This window comes from Triticum aestivum, unplaced genomic scaffold (assembly GCF_018294505.1).
Source record: "Triticum aestivum cultivar Chinese Spring unplaced genomic scaffold, IWGSC CS RefSeq v2.1 scaffold331904, whole genome shotgun sequence".
NCBI lineage: Eukaryota > Viridiplantae > Streptophyta > Magnoliopsida > Poales > Poaceae > Triticum > Triticum aestivum.
In genome coordinates, this window is record NW_025227306.1 from 1 (window position 1) to 19,983 (window position 19,983).

The 19,983-nt window shown below is 48.1% G+C and overlaps 1 protein-coding gene across 1 annotated transcript; it reads right to left on the reverse strand.

The window, feature by feature from the left end:
- Positions 1 to 6: 6 nt before the first annotated feature.
- On the reverse strand, positions 7 to 1,579 carry LOC123172683 (AAA-ATPase At3g50940-like). The gene has a single exon (XM_044589627.1). The coding sequence runs from the start codon at positions 1,515 to 1,517 to the stop codon at positions 9 to 11; it is 1,509 nt and encodes a 502-aa protein (XP_044445562.1). The 5' UTR covers positions 1,518 to 1,579; the 3' UTR covers positions 7 to 8.
- Positions 1,580 to 19,983: the final 18,404 nt, after the last annotated feature.

Consider the following 19,983-nt stretch of genomic DNA (forward strand, 5'->3'; position numbering starts at 1 on the left):
TCTGCTATCTAGTTAGTTATGCCGTCGTTGTGCTTGTCGTTTGTTTTGCTTCTCCTTGCTTTGATGAATTCCATAAGCACACGCAGCGCAACGTCGACGTCCTCGCTCCGCAGCAGCATCTCGGACACCTCCGCGGGTGTAACCTCCACGGCCGCAAGAAGTTCTTGAATCTCCGGGAAGAGAGCGTGGTCGTCGAGGAGGTGGTAGTTCCGGGCGAGCGTCCTGAAGGCCTCCCAGCCACAGTGTCCCATGTAGACGTGCATGTCCATGCGGCCCGGCCGTAGCAGCGCCCGGTCGAGGCGGTCCTTGTAGTTGGTGGTGAAGACGATGACGCGCTCCTCGCCGGTGGTTGACCACAAGCCGTCGATGACGTTGAGCAGGCCCGACAGTGTCATCTTGTGGCGCTCACGCCCCTGGAAGTAACCTCTTGCTCCGACGTCGTCGTGGTCGTACTCGTCGCCGTCCTCGTCGGTGTCGGTGTCGGTGCCGGCCGCCTGGCGTAGCTTGCCGTCTTTTTCCCTGGACATGGTGTCGAAGCTGCAGTCAATGTCCTCGATGACGAGGATGGACTTGTTGGGCATGTCCATGAGCAGCCTCTGCAGGCACGAGTTGTCGTACACCGAGGAGAGATCAAGGTCGTAGAGGTTGAACCGGAGGTAGTTGGCCATGGCGGCCACCAGGCTGGACTTGCCGGTTCCGGGCGGGCCGTAGAGAAGGTATCCGCGCTTCCACGCCTTGCCGATCCGCCGGTAGTACTCCTTGCGCTTCAGGAAGCGGTCGAGGTCGTCCATGACGGACTGCTTCATGGCCGGGTCCATGGCGAGCGTGTCGAACGTGGCCGGGTGGTGGTGGTTGATGCCTCTCCAACTCGAACTCTCGTTGAGAAAGATCTTGAGCGCGCGGTCTCGCAGCCGCAGATCCTCCGCCGCGGACATGATGAAGGGCACGTACTTGTGGAGCACGGTCTCCGTGTGCTCTGCGTCGAAGCTGAGCTCGAGGGACTCGTGCGCCCTACTCTTGCCGTCGTCGCCGCCGCTCTCGATGGACGTCCACCGGAACTCAACGCCCTGGAAGGTGTCGGTGGTGGAGCCCCCGTTCTCCATGCTCAGGAGCGTGCTCCAGCTGGCGCTCCCGCCGGGCTCCTTCATGCGGGTGCGCGCGAGGCAGAGCCGGCTCATGCTCTGCGGGTTGATCTTGGTGGCCAGGTACGTGAGCGCCGCGTCGAACAGGTCGTTCTCGTTGTACCCGCCGCCGAGGCCGAGGCCGCCGAGCACGCGCCGGATGACAATGGTATGACGCTGCTTCTCGGGAGCGCTGTAACGGGAGCGCACGAACGCAGCGGCCCAGCGCACCGCGGCGCGCAGCTCGTCGGGGAGGAGCTCCCGCGCCATGCCGCGCGCCAGCATGGCGTACGCGCTCACCGTGGCCGCCGTGGCGAGCGCCTTCTTGTACGCGTCCACCACCGCTGCCCCCTCCGGCGACGATGCCATCGTGCTTGTCTTTGGCAAGAAATCCATGGCTATATACTTTCGATCGAGTTGCGCCGCGTTGTGTTGCCAGCGTACGTCCTCCCGTTTGATTATTTATATATATTAGTATTGCAGAAGAAGAAGAAGAATCAACTTCTAACGGATTGATATATTCTACCCGGACTCTACAGATCACAACGGTTCTACTCGAATACGATCCGGATTTTTTTTCCATGGCAATACGTGTCTCGTTTATATCGTAAAAATTAAAGTACAAGTCACGGCAAAACTTTCCCGTAAAAAAAAAGTCACGACAAAACTGAAAAGATAACAGAACATCTCTGAGCTTGACACCAACGTCCATCATCTGCCTCCGACACCACACCAGCAGCCACCGAAGAAAAGAATGACGAATCACCTCCTCTCCCGAGCTCGACGCGGCTCCGTCGCTCATATGCAGTTTTACGGACCTCCAAGGTGGCCCACCAAAAGTGAAGCCCTTACCGTTGAACGAATCATACCGGGGCAACATCCCGGACAGGCCACCGAACTCTAGATCTGGCACCCCAACGCGACTAAGACGTCGCAGAAGGAAACCATACCTGTCGTCCATGAACCACGAACCCAACACATGTTCCGTCTTCCAGATGTCGTCGATGCAGACCACGATCTGCATTCGCTCCCGGACTACCTCCCAAGCTTCGTGCCGACGCTGGAGCAAACGCCGTCGCAACGGCGGAGCCCGAGGACACAGGTCTACCACGAGGATGCCTCCATCGCCACGCTATCCTTGCTTGAAGAGATTGGTTTCAAAATACATCCCCAACCATAGGGCTGATCGCCTCGTCAGGGTAGGATTCGAAGAATCTTTATTCATCGCAGTCATCGTCGCCGCTGAAGCAAAGACGATGAGCAGCCTAAAAACCTAGACTGCGAGGGAGTAAAAATGATCCACACGGGTGGATCCGGCGACCCCCGTCACCACCGACGACTGAGGTCGCCGGCGGAGGGGAGCAGTCGGAGGACGGCATTACAAGATTGGCATTTCCTGGCGGCGGCTAGGGTTCCAGCCGCCAGGAACAGGAGGCAAAACGATATACGATCCCGAAAATCTTTACAAACTAAACACGCGCACGATACGGAAACGGCTCTACGAGCGAACCAGGTCACGCTAGCGAACCAGGCCGGGCCAGGCAGACCCGTGCGAGCTACCGGGCCTTTCTTGTCTTGGCTGCCTGGCCCGTGCGAGAAAACATTTACCGAAAATTGCGATCACCAATACAAATAAATTGTAAACTGTAAAATATCGCCCTGCTATGGTCCATGGCAATCGTAAGGATGATCACATCACAAATTTTAAAAAATGGTTCTGTTGTTCACATCACAAATTTAGAGAAAATAATTTTTGTAAAGAAAACCATGGCAAATTTGCATGGTCCGATACGAAAATAAATAAATTAACTACATAGCAAATACCAACAAAATGTGGTGAACAAAACAAAATCTAGTTGCCAATCCTTCTACGATGTTCCCCCACAAACAACAAGATCAATTATAACTTGTGGACTAACCATCATGTAATGCAAGTATTTGCCAAATTTGCCATGAATGCCTACATACAACAAGAAAGGTTTCGTAGTAGACATCAGAACCCAACGAGGAGCTAAAGGTAGAATCAATATTCCCTCAAGTTCTATCGACCACCGATTCAACTCTACGAACGCTTAACGTTCGCTTTACCTGGAACAAGCATGAAACTAGAAGTACATTGTAGTTGTTGTTGGATAGGTTTGCAAGATAGTAAAGAGAACGTAAATAAAATCTAGGGGCTGTTTAGGTAAAGACACAACTAAGTTAGTTTTAGTAGAGAGTTTTTGTCAACAAGAAAGCTATTTGTCCCTAGGCAATCGATAACTAGACCGGTAATCATTATTGCAATTTTATATGAGGGAGAGGCATAAGCAAACATATTTTCTCTTCTTGGATCATATGCACTTACGATTGGAACTCTAGCAAGCATCCGCAACTACTAAAGATCATTAAGGTAAAACCCGACCATAGCATTAAAGTATCAAGTCCTCTTTACTCCCATACGCAAACAACCTACTTACCGGGTCTGTGCTTCTGTCACTCATATGCCACCCACCATAAGCAAATCATGAACACATTGCAAACCCTACAGCGGGGATCCCTCACGCTTGTGCGATACGGAGAGCACCATAGGACAGCACCAATAATAAAACATGCAACTCAAACCATTCAAGATCATCAATGAACCCATAGGAAAAAACGGATCTACTCAAACATCATAGGATAGCCATACATCATTGGGAAATAATATATAACATTGAGCACCATGTTTAAGTAGAGATTACAGCGGGTAAAAGAGGGGTTACACCGCTGCATAGAGGGGGGAAGAGTTGGTCATGACGGCGGTGAAGTTGTTGGTGTAGATCGTTGTGACGATTTGGCCCTGGCGGCGTTCCGGCGCCACCGGGAGAGAGGGGGAGAGATCCCCCCTTCTTTTTCTTCTTCTTCTTCTTCTTCTTCTTCTTCTTCCTTGACCTTCCCCCTAGATGGGAGAAGGGTTTCCCCTCTGCTCCTTGGCTTCCATGGCGGCGGAGGGGCGGGAGCCCCTCCGAGATTGGATATCTCTCTCTTTGTTTCCTTCTGTTTCTGCGCTCCCTGATTCTTCCCTTTCACCGTTTCTTAAATTTCCGGAAATCCGTAACTCCGATTGGGCTGAAATTTGGACACGATTTTTATCTGAATATTGGCTTTCTTGCGGCGAAAGAAGGGCACCAACCGCCTTATGGAGTGGCCACGAGGGCCCAGGGTGCGTCCTACCCCCTGGGGCGCGCCCCTCACCCTCGTGGGCCCCTCGGGCACCATCTCATGTTGATTCCACTTTCCAAAATTCACATGTATTCCAAAAAAATCTCCGTCAGTTTTTATCCTGTTTGGACTCCGTTTGATATGGATTTTTCGCGAAACAAAAAACATGCAACAAACAGGAACTGGCACAGGGCACTGGATCAATATGTTAGTCCCAAAAATAGTATAAAAAGTTGCCAAAAGTATGTAAAAGTTGTAGAATATTGGCATGGAACAATCAAAAATTATAGATACGACGGAGACGTATCAGTGCTCAGCCCGTGTACAAATAAGTCAGGTTACACCAATGATCGAACTAAGCCCTAGAGCACCGGCATTGGCCCACGTGCGAGCTTCATCCTTGATGTCATGAATCAGGAGGGTGGTGGAAGGTGTTATGCCGTCGAAGATGCAAGCGTTGTGGTGCCTCCATATGGTCCATGTAGTCCATATGCATAATCATCAACCCTTTTCCCTTCTTGGATAGTTAGACAGAGGGCAACATGACTGGATTTTTTGTCAATAAATGATGTTTTTACTAACTCTAAATGTAGGATCAAGCGGATACATAACAAGATGAGCAACATGGTTGGATGGATGGATCAAAGTCAAACTAGTTAGCACATGAGGCAGGCGAAGGAGGAGTGAAACGCCACAAATTTTGATGAATAGATGGATGGACGGATGATCCAGGAAAGGGAAATGAAACCGAATACTACACACACCATTTTTGAATTCTAGATGCATCCTATGAACTGTGAAGAAAAAATTATGTAAGGAGCTATAGTGAAGTTTTGTTTACATCAATGACCTTAATAAGTTTTAAGAATAATATGTGTGCCTTATTTTTATTTTTATTTTTTGAGGGGACCTCTATAATGGCTGCGTGACAATGGAGAGGTCCTCCCAGTGCCTTGCAAACAGGCCATGACCCAACTTCACTACAGCTACCGCTCTTGCTCGGCTGCTCACTTAGGTCGCTAGTTTTCTTTTCGTATCTGTGTTGTTGGTCTTGTAGGAAAAAGAAAACGGCCGGTTTTTTAATACTGTTGAAACAAATGGTGAAATCAATTTTTCTATGAATTTAAAAGGTTCATTCATTAGAGAAAAGTTTGTGAATTCGAGAAATGTTTGTGGATTTGAATAAGTTCACAAAAATATAAAACATGATTGCGAAAATAAAAAAGTTCACAATTTGGAAAGAGTTCACGAAATCTGAAATGGTTCATGAAATTTTAAAAACATGTTCATGAATTTTAAAATGGTTTGAACTTTTAAAAAAATCATGACATTTGAAAAACTTCAGAAAAATGGGAAAAGTTCATTTTTGAAAAAAAGTTCATCAGTTTTGCAAAAACTCACCAATTTAAAATAAAGTTCATGGATTTTAAAAAATAAAAAAATAGAAAAAGGTTCCTGGATTTGAAAAAAATTCATGCATTTGGTAAAACAAATCATGATTTTAATTTTTTTGGAAATTAAAGAAAAATGTTCAAGCATTTGGAAAATTATAAATAAATTTTAAAAGCTCACGAACTGAAGAAGAAAACATGATTTTTTTTTAAAGGTTGAGAATTTTGAAAAGGAAATTAAATGAAAGGAAAGAAAAGTTGCCTAAGAAAATAAGAAAAAAATATTGAATCCAAACCGGTCAAACAAAACCAAAAAGAAGGCAACAAGACAGGGAGGGCACTGCGTTTTTTTTTGGCGTTTAATTTGATGCACATTGAGAAAGAAAATAATAAGTAAGTAGGCAGGTACTGAACCACGGGCCAGCCCAATCATGTCGCTGTGAGCGAAAAATCGAAAAAGGAAGTATCGCATGGGCGGGATCGAACCTCCGACCTGCTGACAGAATACAGTGAGGCTAGCCAGCCGAGCTAGCTACCTCGACTGTTCAAATCTTAAAGTAGAACGCACAGCGGCAAATCCTTAAAAAAGGACGTTCAACATTTTTATAATATGCGTTGAAGAAAATTTAAAATACAGTGAACATTTTTGTAAAAAAAATACTGGACAAATCTAAAATACTAATATGGACATTTTAGCGGTATATGTTGAACAATTTTTTAATATATGATGAACAAAACTTAAATACACAATGAACATTTTGTAATATACATTGAACAATTTAATAATGTACAATGAATTTTTTTGTAATACACAATGAACATTTTCCGATATATGTTGACAATTTAATAATATAAAATGAACATTTTTGTAATACACAATGAACATTTTCTGATATACTTTGAACAAATTAATAATATACAATGAACATTTTTGTAATACACAATGAACATTTTCTGATATATGTTGAACAATTTGATAATATACAATGAACATTTTCTAATATACATTGAAAAATTTAATAATATACAATGAACATTTTTACAGTACAAGGTGAACTATTTTATAATATATGATGAGCATTTTCTTAATACATTGACAAATTTTGTAACACATGATGAACTTTTTCTATAAATACGCAATAATGAGAAGAAGAACAGAAACAGAAAATAAAAAAAGAAACGTAAAAGAAAGAAAATGAAAGGAAAAAAGGAATCAAAACAGAAAAATAAAAAACCGGAACAAAACAACTGAATACCGGCCAAACACAGTGAAACAACTGGAAGCAAAAAACCATACAAGAAAAATGAAAAACAAAACGCAAGAAAGAAACAAGGAAACAACTGCGAACGAAATCCATCCGTGGGCCGGCCCAAGTGGCAAGTTGCTTCAGCGAAGGCTCGTCCTTTTGACGCCAAAAAAGAAGACATTAATGGGCCTAGCCCAGGACGGAGGGGTGTGTGTGCTGGATTGTGGAATAGCCTATCCCGCGCTGAGGGCGCAAAATAGGAGTTGGGGTGACAATGGTAGTGACAACACGTTATTCTATTTTATTATTTTAGCCAATCCCTTTTTGTTATGTAAACCTGCTTGTGGAAATGATAGGAACTCGTGGGATGAGCTGATCACCAGAAACCTGGAAGGGCTCGTTTGATGTGCGGGCAAAAATTAGGGATCCCTGGGTAGCTGCCACCCTGAGATAACTCGGCCCAGGTAAATTTGCTGTGCATTTGGTTGACTGAGGGGAGAGGGAAATCCCACCACATCCCTGTCAAATCCCCGGGCTAAAAATAATCTACCCTTGACTCGTGGAGGAATTCCCTCGTGCCCTTTGTGTCGCCTGCTCGAACTCCTTCTTTGGTCTAGGCAGCCCCCCCCCCCCACGCTGGAGATCTCCGTCCTGTCACTGGCCGGAGCGCCAAATGATGGCCCTGTTTGGATACTCTAACTCAATTAAAGGTTAGATTCTAACCCTGAACTAACTCTAGCTAAAGAGGTATTTGGATGGCAGGGTTAGATGGAGCGCGGATACGGTGAGGCGCCTTCACGGATGGTGCGAGAGTGAGGGAGGGAGAGGACGAGGAGCTTGGAGGAAGTGGGGAGGGATCTGCTGCGGAGAGCGAGCACTGGTAGAAAACAGGGCATTTGTCCCGGTTGATGAGAGCCTTTTGTCCCGGTTCTTGAACCGGGACTAAAGGGTCGTTACTAATGCCTCCACCCTTTAGTCCCAGTTCTAACACGAACCGGGACAGATGGGCCTCCACGTGGCCACTGCGAGGAGCCCAGGCAAGGGGGCCTTTGGTTCCGGTTGGTGACATGAACCGGGACCAAAAGGCTTCCACATGTCAGCAGCTGAGGTTTTTCTTTTTTTTTTTCAAAAAAAAGTGGATGGTTTAGGGGTTTTGGGGGTTAATTTTAGGGTGTTATTAGCTAGCTAACAGAGAGAAGTGTCCTCTCTTATATCTTCGTCCTTGGTTTACCAACGCTAGCTACTGCTATGATCATTTCACCCGCTGATATATAATAACTCATGCATGCTCGCATCATACATCATCATATATAATAACAAGTCCTACTAATCATGCATCATCATACAACTTCTACTCGTTATTAATAACAAGTCATACGATCATCATCCTCATAGTCATCAAACCCAACCCAACATAATTGTTCTTAGGACATAATCATCAGTATCAGGTAGGACCTAAACACCCTTAAGGTAAAATAGCATAAAACAATATAGACCCTGACTCTCCATTATGAAGAATGGAGATCATCCTGTCTCCAATTCTTGCACTTCGCCTCCTTTTGCTTGCAAGAAGCTCCTTACGACTGTCCATACATTTTTCCATTCTTTGATTGTCATGTCTCCACTTCTTTTAGAAATCCGGTATGGACAGTTGAGATTCGTAGGATGACCTGGTTGTATGTTCAAAACATCAAGGCGACCGTGCATATACATCATATGAGGCACACAATCATTCGGGATTATCTATTGAAAAACATAGTAATAACTTGGTAGTTAGCAATTATGTACTAGTTTTAGAAGTATTTAAAAAGATGCAGGGATGTCGTAATAGTAAAAAATCTTACCAAGGTATCTCCATGGTAGTTACCGTAGTTCAACACGTGCACTAGTGGCACGTATTGACCATAATGTTGAGGAGTTCGATTGTAGACATTGTAATTCTCAAAATCAGTACAAAATGCGATCAGATGATTTTTCTCCTTATAAGTTAATTCGGAGCCATCGGTATAGTGGGTTTTGTCTACCATTTTCCGCACATTCTTTGAAGAATGAAAATAAACTATCAATGGAAACAAGCTGTCAACTATTTTGAAATAAACAATTTAAATTAATTAATAACTATGTTAAGCTCACATGGGGGAAGAATTGGATGTGTATCCACAAGGACCCGAATGCCCATATTGTCTTGCTGGATTGTAGGATCACCAAGATCCATGGTGACAAGCATACCCTCGTCAAAACCATACATCTTGCAAAGTGCTTCCCAATTTGTGCAACCAAAATGGGTTACACTCTCAGCATTGTACAACTTTACTTGAAAATCCACACCATGATGGGTCCTTAGGAGAATTTTTTTGGTTTCCATACTTTCATGGTCTTCAAAACCCATCCTCTCCAAGACATAGCGTCTTGCATAGCATTGGATAAACTAGTTGTCGGTGTCAAAACCGACGGATCTTGGGTAGGGGGTCCCGAACTGTGCGTCTAGGAGGATGGTAACAGGAGACGAGGGACACAATGTTTTTACCCAGGTTCGGGCCCTCTTGATGGAGGTAAAACCCTACGTCCTGCTTGATTAATATTGATGATGTAGGTTACAAGAGTAGATCTACCACGAGATCAAGGAGGCTAAACCCTAGAAGCTAGCCTATGGTATGATTGTTGTTCGTCCTATGGACTAAAGCCATCCGGTTTATATAGACACCGGAGAGGGCTAGGGTTACACAGAGTGGGTTACAATGGTAGGAGATCTACATATCCGTATTGCCAAGCTTGCCTTCCACGCCAAGGAAAGTCCCATCCGGACACGGGACGAAGTCTTCAATCTTGTATCTTCATAGTCTTGGAGTCCGGCTGATGATGATAGGTCGGCTATCCGGACACCCCCTAGTCCGGGACTCCCTCAGTAGCCCCCGAACCAGGCTTCAATAACGACGAATCCGGCGCGTATGTTGTCTTCGGCGTTTGCAAGGCGGGTTCTTCTTCATGCTCCATGTGTTTGCCAGATAGTGTCCGGTTGCTTCATAAATGTTGCGCTCCTTGGCTTCCGCGTTCAATAATGGTCTTCTTCCACGCATCGCACGAATGCGAGAAGCCAGGGTATTTTTATGTTTTACACCCTAGCTGCGCAAATAAGCTGCCTATAAGAGAGGCGAGGATCCAGATCCAAATCACATCATCCTCCTTCCGCAAGCACTCATCGAGGCACATGTGACACAAAACCCATTCCAACATGGACAGTCGACGCGGCTCATCTTCTCGCGCTCCCAGCCCTAAGCCAGGAGATTGGAGGAGATGCTCAGTCCCGCACAGCGAGTTAGTGACGCTCCAAGCAGAGGGATATCTTCCCCCGGCCTTCATGGTTCCGGTTCGAGCCGGACTGGCCACCTACAAAGGTGGGAAGCAGGCGGAGAGCGCCCCCAATCCCTCCAAAGGAGAGCGGGTGTGCTTCGTCTCCTACTTAATAAGGGGACTCGGATTTCCTATACATCCGTTTCTCCGGGGGCTCCTGGAGTTCTACGGACTCCAGCTTCATCACCTTACACCTACCTCCATTTTGCACATCTTGGGCTTCGTAGCTCTGTGTGAGCTGTTCTTGGGCATTGAGCCCCATTTTGCGCTGTGGAAGAGGCTGTTTTGCCTCGTACCCCGCTCTCACGAGGGGTCGATATATCAAGTGGGCGGAGCCGAAATATGGCGCATCGCCGGGACCGGATACCTGTCCGGGACCCCAAAGAAAACGTCCGAAGATTGGCCTTCGGAGTGGTTTTATATGGAGGACGCTCCGCTGCCGGATCCAGTCCGGATCGGCCTTCCGGATTCAGCAACGCTCCCCTGAAGAAACGCCTAAGTTGGCGCCCACGGAGCCCTCGACGAGAAGATGATAGTAGCGTCCATTACTTGATGGGCCGGATACGACTGCTAGCCCATTCCGGATTAACCATGATCGGAGTCATGGCCACATGCATTATGCATGGGGTGCAGCCGCTCCAATATAGGGGCTACCCCATGTGGGACTTCAACGGAGACGACGACGCCACCCGTCACGGCCGCAAGGGACCTGGCTCGGCCGACGATCTGGTGAAGATCCTGTCCGGCTTGTACAAGGGGGAGAAGGAGGACTTCCTCCGCACGAATCCTCTGAACGGATTTTCCATGAACAACCCTCGGAGCTGGGTAAGCGGTCGCATGCATATCTGAACCGTGCCTTTAAAGGCAATTGTCTTATTGTATGATTTTGACACAGGAACTGCGTCGGGATGTGGAGGGCATAAAAAGCCCAGCCCCACAACCCGAAGACCCAGAAAGGTCCCTTGATCCGGCCTCCGAAGAGGATCTGGACTTAGCAGTGGAACTGATCGACGGGGTGTACCACCAGCTCAGCATAGATAATGCTTTAGTCGCCATTATGGCTGACTACCCCGGTTTGTGTCCGGCTTCCCCGGTGAGTACGACCGAAGTCCTAGCGCCGTTACTTCTTTAATGCTTAGTTCTGACCACCGTGCACCAATGGTGTTCGACAGGAAGCGCCTTTACGGTAGGAAGTCGAGCCCGCGGCGACCGGCCAACAAGGGTCAGCCCGGCCCAGCAGGCGGAAGAGGAGTGCGACGCGAACTGAAACGTCGCCGCAACGATACGGAGCACCGCTATTTTTTAAGGGAAGGATTCCCAGGAGGTATATTAATGCTCATAACTTTTCCAGAAAGAGCGCTCGCCGGACAGTGTCCGGAGAGGTTGCCAATCAAGCCTCCGCCAGCCATGCTCCAACGCATGGCCCGGAAGGGGAGGCGAATACAAGGCATGAGTCGGACGCTCCTCCGACGGAGGATGCCGATAGGCTGTCCGCCACCCGGTCTGAGGTGGAGAGCGCCATGAATCACAGGCGTCGCCGGACAGTTCTTCGTGACGCGTGTTTCTCCCCGGAGGCGTTAAATGCCTTTGATGCGGGAAACGCGCACCTCCGTGCCGCTCAAGATGGGTTAACCAGAGCCACAGAGCAGTATGTGAAAGACATACGTGTAAGTAATTTTAATAGTTATATATGCCAGTAGCCCCCGAGACTTAAAATGGTTAAAATAACTGATTTAAGGATCAATTTTTATGCAGGACCTTACGGAGAAGAATACCCATCTGTCCCAGGAGCTCCAAGAGTGCAAGGCCCAACTTGAGGCCGCACTGGCCGCCACAGGGGGAGCCACAGAGACCCCCGCTGGTAAGACATACTTTGAAAAGATAATTAATTAACAAAGTGCGGCGTGAATCTGACAATAATATTGCAGAGGGCGCCGGACTAGATCCGGACAAGCAACAGCTACTGCGTCAGCTAAAGGCTGGCGAGAGGGTGCTTATGAAGGTGCAGCAGGAGAGAAACAAGCTCCAAGATGCCCACACCCAGCTAGGAGAAGAGCTGAAAGGTGTTCGGGCCCAGCTGTCTGGCTCCTTGAAGGAGAATCAACGACTTCGTCGCGGCATTTATAGTAAGTGCTTGAGCAAATTCCTTTGAAAAGAAGAATTCGGCGAGGAAGTCGTTTGACAGAAATATGTCTTTAGGTGTGCTCACAGGCCGCCTTGCGGAGGAAATGCCTGGGTCAACAGGTGACCAACTTCCCGAGCTGGTGCAATTGTTTGAACGTGTTCGGCAGGCGATGAGTGGCGTCGTTCAGGCTTTATGGCCATCCGTCTCCCTACCCGAGGGCCTTGGTGAGCTTGCTGAGAAGCTCCAGGGAGCACGATGACGCCTCCGTTTGCGGAAGATATTGGCCTGCCGTCAGGGCGCCAGGGAGGCATGGGCCATGGTGAAGACGCGCTACCCGAAGGCTGACCCAAACCACATGGCCGAGGTCGGACCTGCGGGGCCAGATGGGAAGGAGATCCCTGTGAGCTTGATGTATGGCCAAGTAGAACTGGCCGCGAAATATTCCCAACAGGACTGTAAATTAGATAGCCTGTTAGATGGGATTGAGGAGGAGTATAATCAGTCGGTTTGACGATGTAATTTGAAATGACATGTAAGATGCCTTCTAGCCGGATTGTAGATCGTTTGTCTTTGCGGACCGTTTCGCTTCAACCTTGGGACCCAACAGTCCGGAGTGTGTCCGAATACCCCTACGGTTATAAAAGAACCGGGGCATGCATGGAGACAAGGCGTTGGGGTCATAATTGCTTTATCAGACAAGTGCCTAACTAGTTATGTTATATTACATGGTTAGTAAGAAACATCTTCCAGGGAGAATAGTTCCGTTAAGGGTTCCTTTCCCTGGGAGGCATGCCCTAAGGTGCAATGCCGGACTGCGAAAATAGCAGAAAAAGCATCTGGGGGCTTATAAATAAGTAAGTAATAAATCATCTTTCAAGTCACCGACCGAATATTCTCTTAAGAACGCTAGCTTTCGGCTTCACCCAGTCTGAGGTACACATCCGGCTGACCCGGCAGTAACAATCGCAGAGGTGCTCCCTTTACCTCCTAGCCGAACAATCGGGAACGTAGGGGTAAGCACAGGAGCCAGGCAACCCAGCTTGGCCAAAACTTAAGTCATATCGACGCATATAATGGTGAATAAAAGGTACATGCGGAAGTATGACACATGTATTGGGCGTGAAGCCCATATTAATAAGCTTCTGGTAAAGAAGCCCCCAGTTATAATGAGTGCTAGGAGCACATCAAGTGTGTGCGAACAAAGCGCAAATCAGCCTATAAAAGGTATTGAAAAAAAAGTGGGAAGAAGGAGGGGGACAAGAGACAGTAAAAAATATAAAAAGGTGGACTGGGGAGTGAGACGAACTCTGAGTCCGGTGTTTAGGCGTAGAATCTTCAGAGACGGGCTGCGTTCCATGGGTTCGGCTCGGGTCTGTTGTCAGATGCTTTACGTAGACGGTATGCTCCGTTGGTCAGGACTTGGTCGATGATGAAGGGACCTTCCCACTTGGGCTTAAGTTTGTCCTTTTTCTTGTCCGCAGGCGTAGAACGAGTTCGCCGACATTGTAAGTTTTGGCCCGTACTTCTCTGCTTTGATATCTTCGAGCCTGCTGCTGATAGAATGCGGAACGAGTCTTTGCCACGTCCCGCTCCACCTCTAAGGCGTCCAAACTGTCATGCCGATCCAACTCGACTTCTCTTTCTTCGTACATGCGCACACGAGGTGAGTCATGAATTATATCGCAAGGCAGAACTGCCACTGCGCCATACACCATGAAAAATGGTGTGAATCCAGTAGTTCGGTTTGGCGTGGTCCGCAGCCCCCAGAGTACGGAGTCGAGCTCCTCTACCTAGTGCATGTTAGATTCCTTGAGGGACTGCACTAGTCTGGGTTTGATGCCGCTCATGATTAGACCATTTGCTCGCTCGACTTGACCGTTAGTTTGGGGGTGATAGACTGAAGCGTAATCGAGCTTGATGCCCATGTTTTTGCACCAGAGTTTAACCTCGTCGGCAGTGAAGTTCGTGCCGTTATCAGTGATGATGCTGTGGGGGACGCCGAAACGGTGTACTACCCCGGATAGGAAGTCTATCACCGGTCCGGATTTTGCCGTTTTAATCGGCTTGGCCTCAATCCATTTGGTGAATTTGTCCACCATGACCAATAAGTATTTGTGCTTGTGGGTTCCCCCTTTAAGGGGTCCAACCATGTCAAGCCCCCAGACCGCAAACAGCCAGGTAATGGGTATAGTTTTGAGGGCGGTGGGTGGCATGTGGCTCTGATTAGCAAAGAGCTGGCAACCGACGCATCGTTGGACTAAGTCCTGAGCATCTGCCCGGGCTGTCGGCCAATAAAATCCTGTACGGAAGGCCTTGCCTACGAGTGCCCGGGCTGCAGCGTGGTGCCCGCCGAGTCCGGCGTGAATTTCAGCCAGGAGATTCCGCCCCTCCTCTTCGGAGATACACCTTTGAAGGACTCCGGTTGTGCTTTTCTTATAAAGTTCTCCCTCATGGACCTTATAGGCTTTAGATCGCCAAACTATGAAGTGGGCCTCATTTTGGTCTTCGGGAAGTTCCTGCCGAATTAAGTAGGCTAGGAATGGTTCTCTCCACGGGGCAATTACTGCCATTATTTCGTGAGCTGAAGGTGTTATTTCGTTGGCTGAGCCGCCGATTGTGTCAGAATGGTCTGAGTTAGGTGATGCAGCTGGCTCCAGATTGTTATTTCCGGACTCCTCTTCCCATAACACGGATTGCTTGAAGAGCCGTTCCAGGAAGATGTTTGGAGGGACGGCGTCTCATTTCGCGCCGATGCATGCTAACACATCTGCTGCCTGGTTATTATCCCGGGCTACATGGTGGAATTTGAGTCCTTCGAACCGAGTTGACATTTTTAGGACGGCGTTGCGGTAAGCTGCCATTTTTGGATCTTTGGCATCAAAGTCTCCATTTACTTGGGATATTGCGAGGTTTGAATCCCCGCGCACCTCTAGGCGTTGAATGCCCATGGAGATTGCCATCCGGAGGCCATGTAGAAGGGCCTCGTATTCGGCTGCGTTATTGGAGTCCATGTACATTATTTGAAGTACGTATTGGATTGTGTCTCCAGTTGGGGACGTCAGGACGACGCCAGCCCCCAAGCCAGCGAACATTTTGGATCCGTCGAAATGCATGATCCAATTGGAGTATGCGCCGTACTCTTTAGGGAGTTCGGCTTCGGTCCATTCGGCGACGAAGTCGGCCAGAACCTGCGACTTTATAGCTCGCCGTGGTTTATAGGTTATGTCAAATGGTAAGAGCTCAATAGCCCATTTTGCAATCTTGCCCGTTGCGTCGCGATTGTTTATAATATCGTTGAGAGGTACTTCGGAGGCCACCGTTATGGAACACTCTTGAAAGTAGTGTCGCAGCTTCCGGGATGCCATGAACACCGCATATGCTATCTTTTGATAATGTGGGTACCGGGACTTTCATGAAGTTAGAACAGTGGATACGTAGTACACTAGTTTTTGAAGAGGGAATCTGTGCCCTTCTGTCTCTCGCTCGACGACGAGTACCGCACTGACAACTTGATGTGTTGTTGCGATATATAATAACATAGGTTCGCCCAGGTTGGGCGCGGCCATGACCGGATTTGTTGCCAGTATCGCCTTTATTTCTTCGAGTCCGGTTGTGGCAGCATCCGTCCATTTGAAATGTTCGGTGCGCCGGAGGAGGCGGTAGAGGGGCAGAGCCTTTTCTCCCAAACGGGAGATGAAGTGACTTAAGGCCGCTACGCATCCGGTTAGTTTTTGTATTTGCTTGAGGTCTTTTGGAATATCCAATTGTGACAGAGCTTGGATTTTGGCCGGGTTTGCTTCAATTCCTCTACCGGATACGATGAAGCCCAAGAGCTTTCCGACTGGTACGCCGAAGACGCATTTTTCCGGATTGAGCTTAATGTCATATGCTCGGAGGTTGTCGAATGTCACCCTCAAGTCTTCTACTAGAGTTTCGACATGTTTGGTCTTGACGACCACATCGTCTACGTATGCCTCTACTGTTTTGCCTATCTGGGTAGCCAGACATGTTTGAATCATGCGCTGATATGTTGCGCCGGCGTTTTTGAGTCCGAAGGGCATTATGTTGAAGCAGAATGGACCATATGGAGTAATGAATGCCATTGCGGCCTGGTCTTTCTCCGCCATCTTGATTTGATGGTATCCGGAGTATGCGTCGAGGAAGCACAATGAATCGTGCCCTGCGGTAGCATCGATGATTTGGTCGATGCGAGGGAGGGGGAAAGGGTCCTTTGGACAGGCCTTGTTAAGGTCTTTAAAATCGACGCAGAGGCGTCAGGATTTGTCCTTTTTTGGTACCATTACTAGATTGGCTAGCCAGTCCGGATGTTTTATATCTCTGATGAATCCGGCTTCTAAGAGTTTGGCTAGCTCTTCTCCCATTGCCTGTCTTTTGGGTTTGGAAAATCGCCGAAGAGCTTGTTTGACCGGCTTGAATCCTTTTAGGATGTTTAGGCTGTGCTCTGCCAGCCTGCGTGGGATTCCTGGCATGTCTGAAGGGTGCCAGGAAAAAATGTCCCAATTTTCCCGAAGGAATTCTCGTAGTGCGGCTTCGACATCAGGACTTAATTGTGCCCCAATGGAGGCCGTCTTTGTGGGGTCCGTTGGATGGACCTGAAATTTGACTATTTCGTTTGCTGGTTTAAAAGAGGTGGACTTGGACCTCTTATCGAGTATCACATCGTCCCTATCCACCGTGGAGCGCAGCGTAGTTAGTTCCTCTGCCGCTAGGGCTTCGGACAATGCCTCTAGGGCCAGTGCGGCTGTCTTATTTTCAGCACGGAGTGCTGTATCTGGATCACTGGCAAGAGTGATTATCCCATTGGGTCCGGGCATTTTGAGCTTCATGTACCCGTAGTGGGCTATAGCTTGGAAGATTGTGAATGCCTCTCGCCCTAACAAAGCGTGATATCCGCTGCCGAATGGGGCCACTTGGAACGTGACCTCCTCGGACCTGTAATTGTCCGGTGAGCCGAACACTACATCTAGTGTGATTTTTCCTGTGCAGCGTACTTCTCGACTAGGGATTATCCCTTTGAAGGTTGTGCTGCTTCGCTCGATGCGGCTCCAGTCAATATCCATTTTTTGAAGGGTTTCCTCGTAGATGAGGTTTAATCCGCTGCCGCCATCCATGAGTACCTTGGTAAGGCGAAAGCCGTCCTCTATCGGACTGAGGACCAATGCGGCTGGTGCTCTAGCTGTTCGGAATTTAGGTTCGTCGCTGGCGTTGAAGGTGATAGCCGTGTCACTCCATGGATTTGCTGTTGCTACTTGGTAGACTTCAGCGAGGCTGCGGATTGTTCGTTTTCGCATGTTGTTTGATGCGAAAGTCTCGAAGACTGTTAATACCGTACCGGTACTGCTGGGCTGTTTGCCCGGGGCTAAAAAGCCTTCGCCACTTTTGGCCACCTGCCGTAGTATCCAACATGCTCGAAGGCTGTGTGTTGGAGTGGCATCCTCCGTACTGTGGATTTTGCAGGGTCCGTTAAGCCAGCCCTCCAGTACGGTTCCATGCCCTTTAGGGGGTCTTTGCTTTTTGGTTTTTAACCCAGGTGCTTGAGTATGGCGCACCCTTTTACTTCAGACTAGGGTTGTGGTCAAGGCCGGACCGTCCCAAAACCTAGTTTCGGTGTTCCTGGCACTCTCTACCGCACAGTATTTTTGTACAATAGTCGCTAGGTCGATGAAGCGTGTAACTTCGCGACGACTTATGGCGTTCATGATTCCCCTGTCCGTGCAATTGTTGCAGAAAATTGAAATCGCGCTTTCTTCGCAGCAGTCCTTTATCCTGTCCATAACCAGGAGGAATCTGGCCTAGTAATGATGTACTGTTTCATCGGGCTCTTGCCGTATTCGAGATAGATCGCTTATGTTTGGGTGGGCGGGTGGAATCAAGTTCGGAACCCCGCCCGATCTGAGGCTCAAAGGCCAAGAAGTTTTCGGATTTGGAAGCTTGACTTGCTGGATGCTTTCCAACGAATCTGGTCCGATGCCTGACTCTAAGTTCAGTATTTGATTAGCGTCCGTCCCTTCACGGGAATCCGGCTTGGAGGGATCGGGAATCTGTACATAGTTGGTTTTCAACGTAGAAGAAGGGTTGCCGCATTGTTCCTCTACCACGACAACGTGGCGGGTGGCCTGAGGAGAGTTAATCTCTCTCAGATCGGGTTTAAGCCCAATTTGATCGTAGTTAGCGACTCCCAGGGCGGCAATGCGATCCAAGAGCTCGTTTACAGAGGAGAGCTCAATCGGATCTAACTGCTCGGTGAATTCCGGGCTGACGTGAAGATCGCTTTTGATGACCTGAGAGGTCATCGTCGGAGCGGTGGCCGAACAGGCGGTCATAAGAAAACCACCTAGCCGGACAGTTTGGCCGGCGGCCAAAGCTCTCTTGACGACGGTGCCGTCTTTAAAGACGGGAGAAGGCATCCTTCCTGATCGCGATGGCACAGAGGAACTCTCAATGAAAGCACCAATGTCGGTGTCAAAACCGGCGGATCTCGGGTAGGGGGTCCCGAACTGTGCGTCTAGGCGGATGGTAATAGGAGACGAGGGACACGATGTTTTTACCCAGGTTCGGGCCCTCTTGATGGAGGTAAAACCCTACGTCCTGCTTGATTAATATTGATGATGTGGGTTACAAGAGTAGATCTACCACGAGATCAAGGAGGCTAAACCCTAGAAGCTAGCCTATGGTATGATTGTTGTTCGTCCTATGGACTAAAGCCATCCGGTTTATATAGACACCGGAGAGGGCTAGGGTTACACAGAGTCGGTTACAATGGTAGGAGATCTACATATCCGTATCGCCAAGCTTGCCTTCCACGCCAAGGAAAGTCCCATCCGGACACGGGACGAAGTCTTCAATCTTGTATCTTCATAGTCTTGGAGTCCGGCCAATGATGATAGTTCGGCTCTCCGGACACCCCCTAATCCGGGACTCCCTCACTAGTCGAATTGGAAAAGATGAAAAATACACGTTAAAATAGTTGAAGTCGTGCTTAATTATGAAAAAAAACTATTGTCGTCGTTGTGTACCGTATGAACATCGAAGGTCTCCTCGAGCTTAATGCTGAAGTGTCGATCTTCGTCCAGCTCAATGAACCTGTCGCACATACCTCGGTCGTCGTGGCACCAGTTGCACTCCCCCGGGCGGTTTTCGTCGTCCGAGTACGACATTTCCGGCCTAAGTTCATAATTCAAATATTAAATTTGTACAATTAAATATATGTACTAAAAAACCTAAATTAGATTATTATTATTAATCACAGGTTGACTATCGGTGATGGTACGTAGCTCCTCCTTTCATTTCCGAGTGCATTATTATTACACCAAATTGTCTAGCACACGGGAATGAAGGAGAACCTACCCCACGACGGCGTGGATGATGGAGGGGGCTCCTAAATTTCTGCATAGAGTGCTCTTCAATTTTAGCATTCAAAGTAGGAGTACTTTTCCAATATGAGCATTCAATAAGCAAAACCAAATCGTAAAATAAAATAGTATTCAAATTAGCATGCATTCAATTATAACCAAAAGTACATCATCTCTTGTGTCCGTACATCG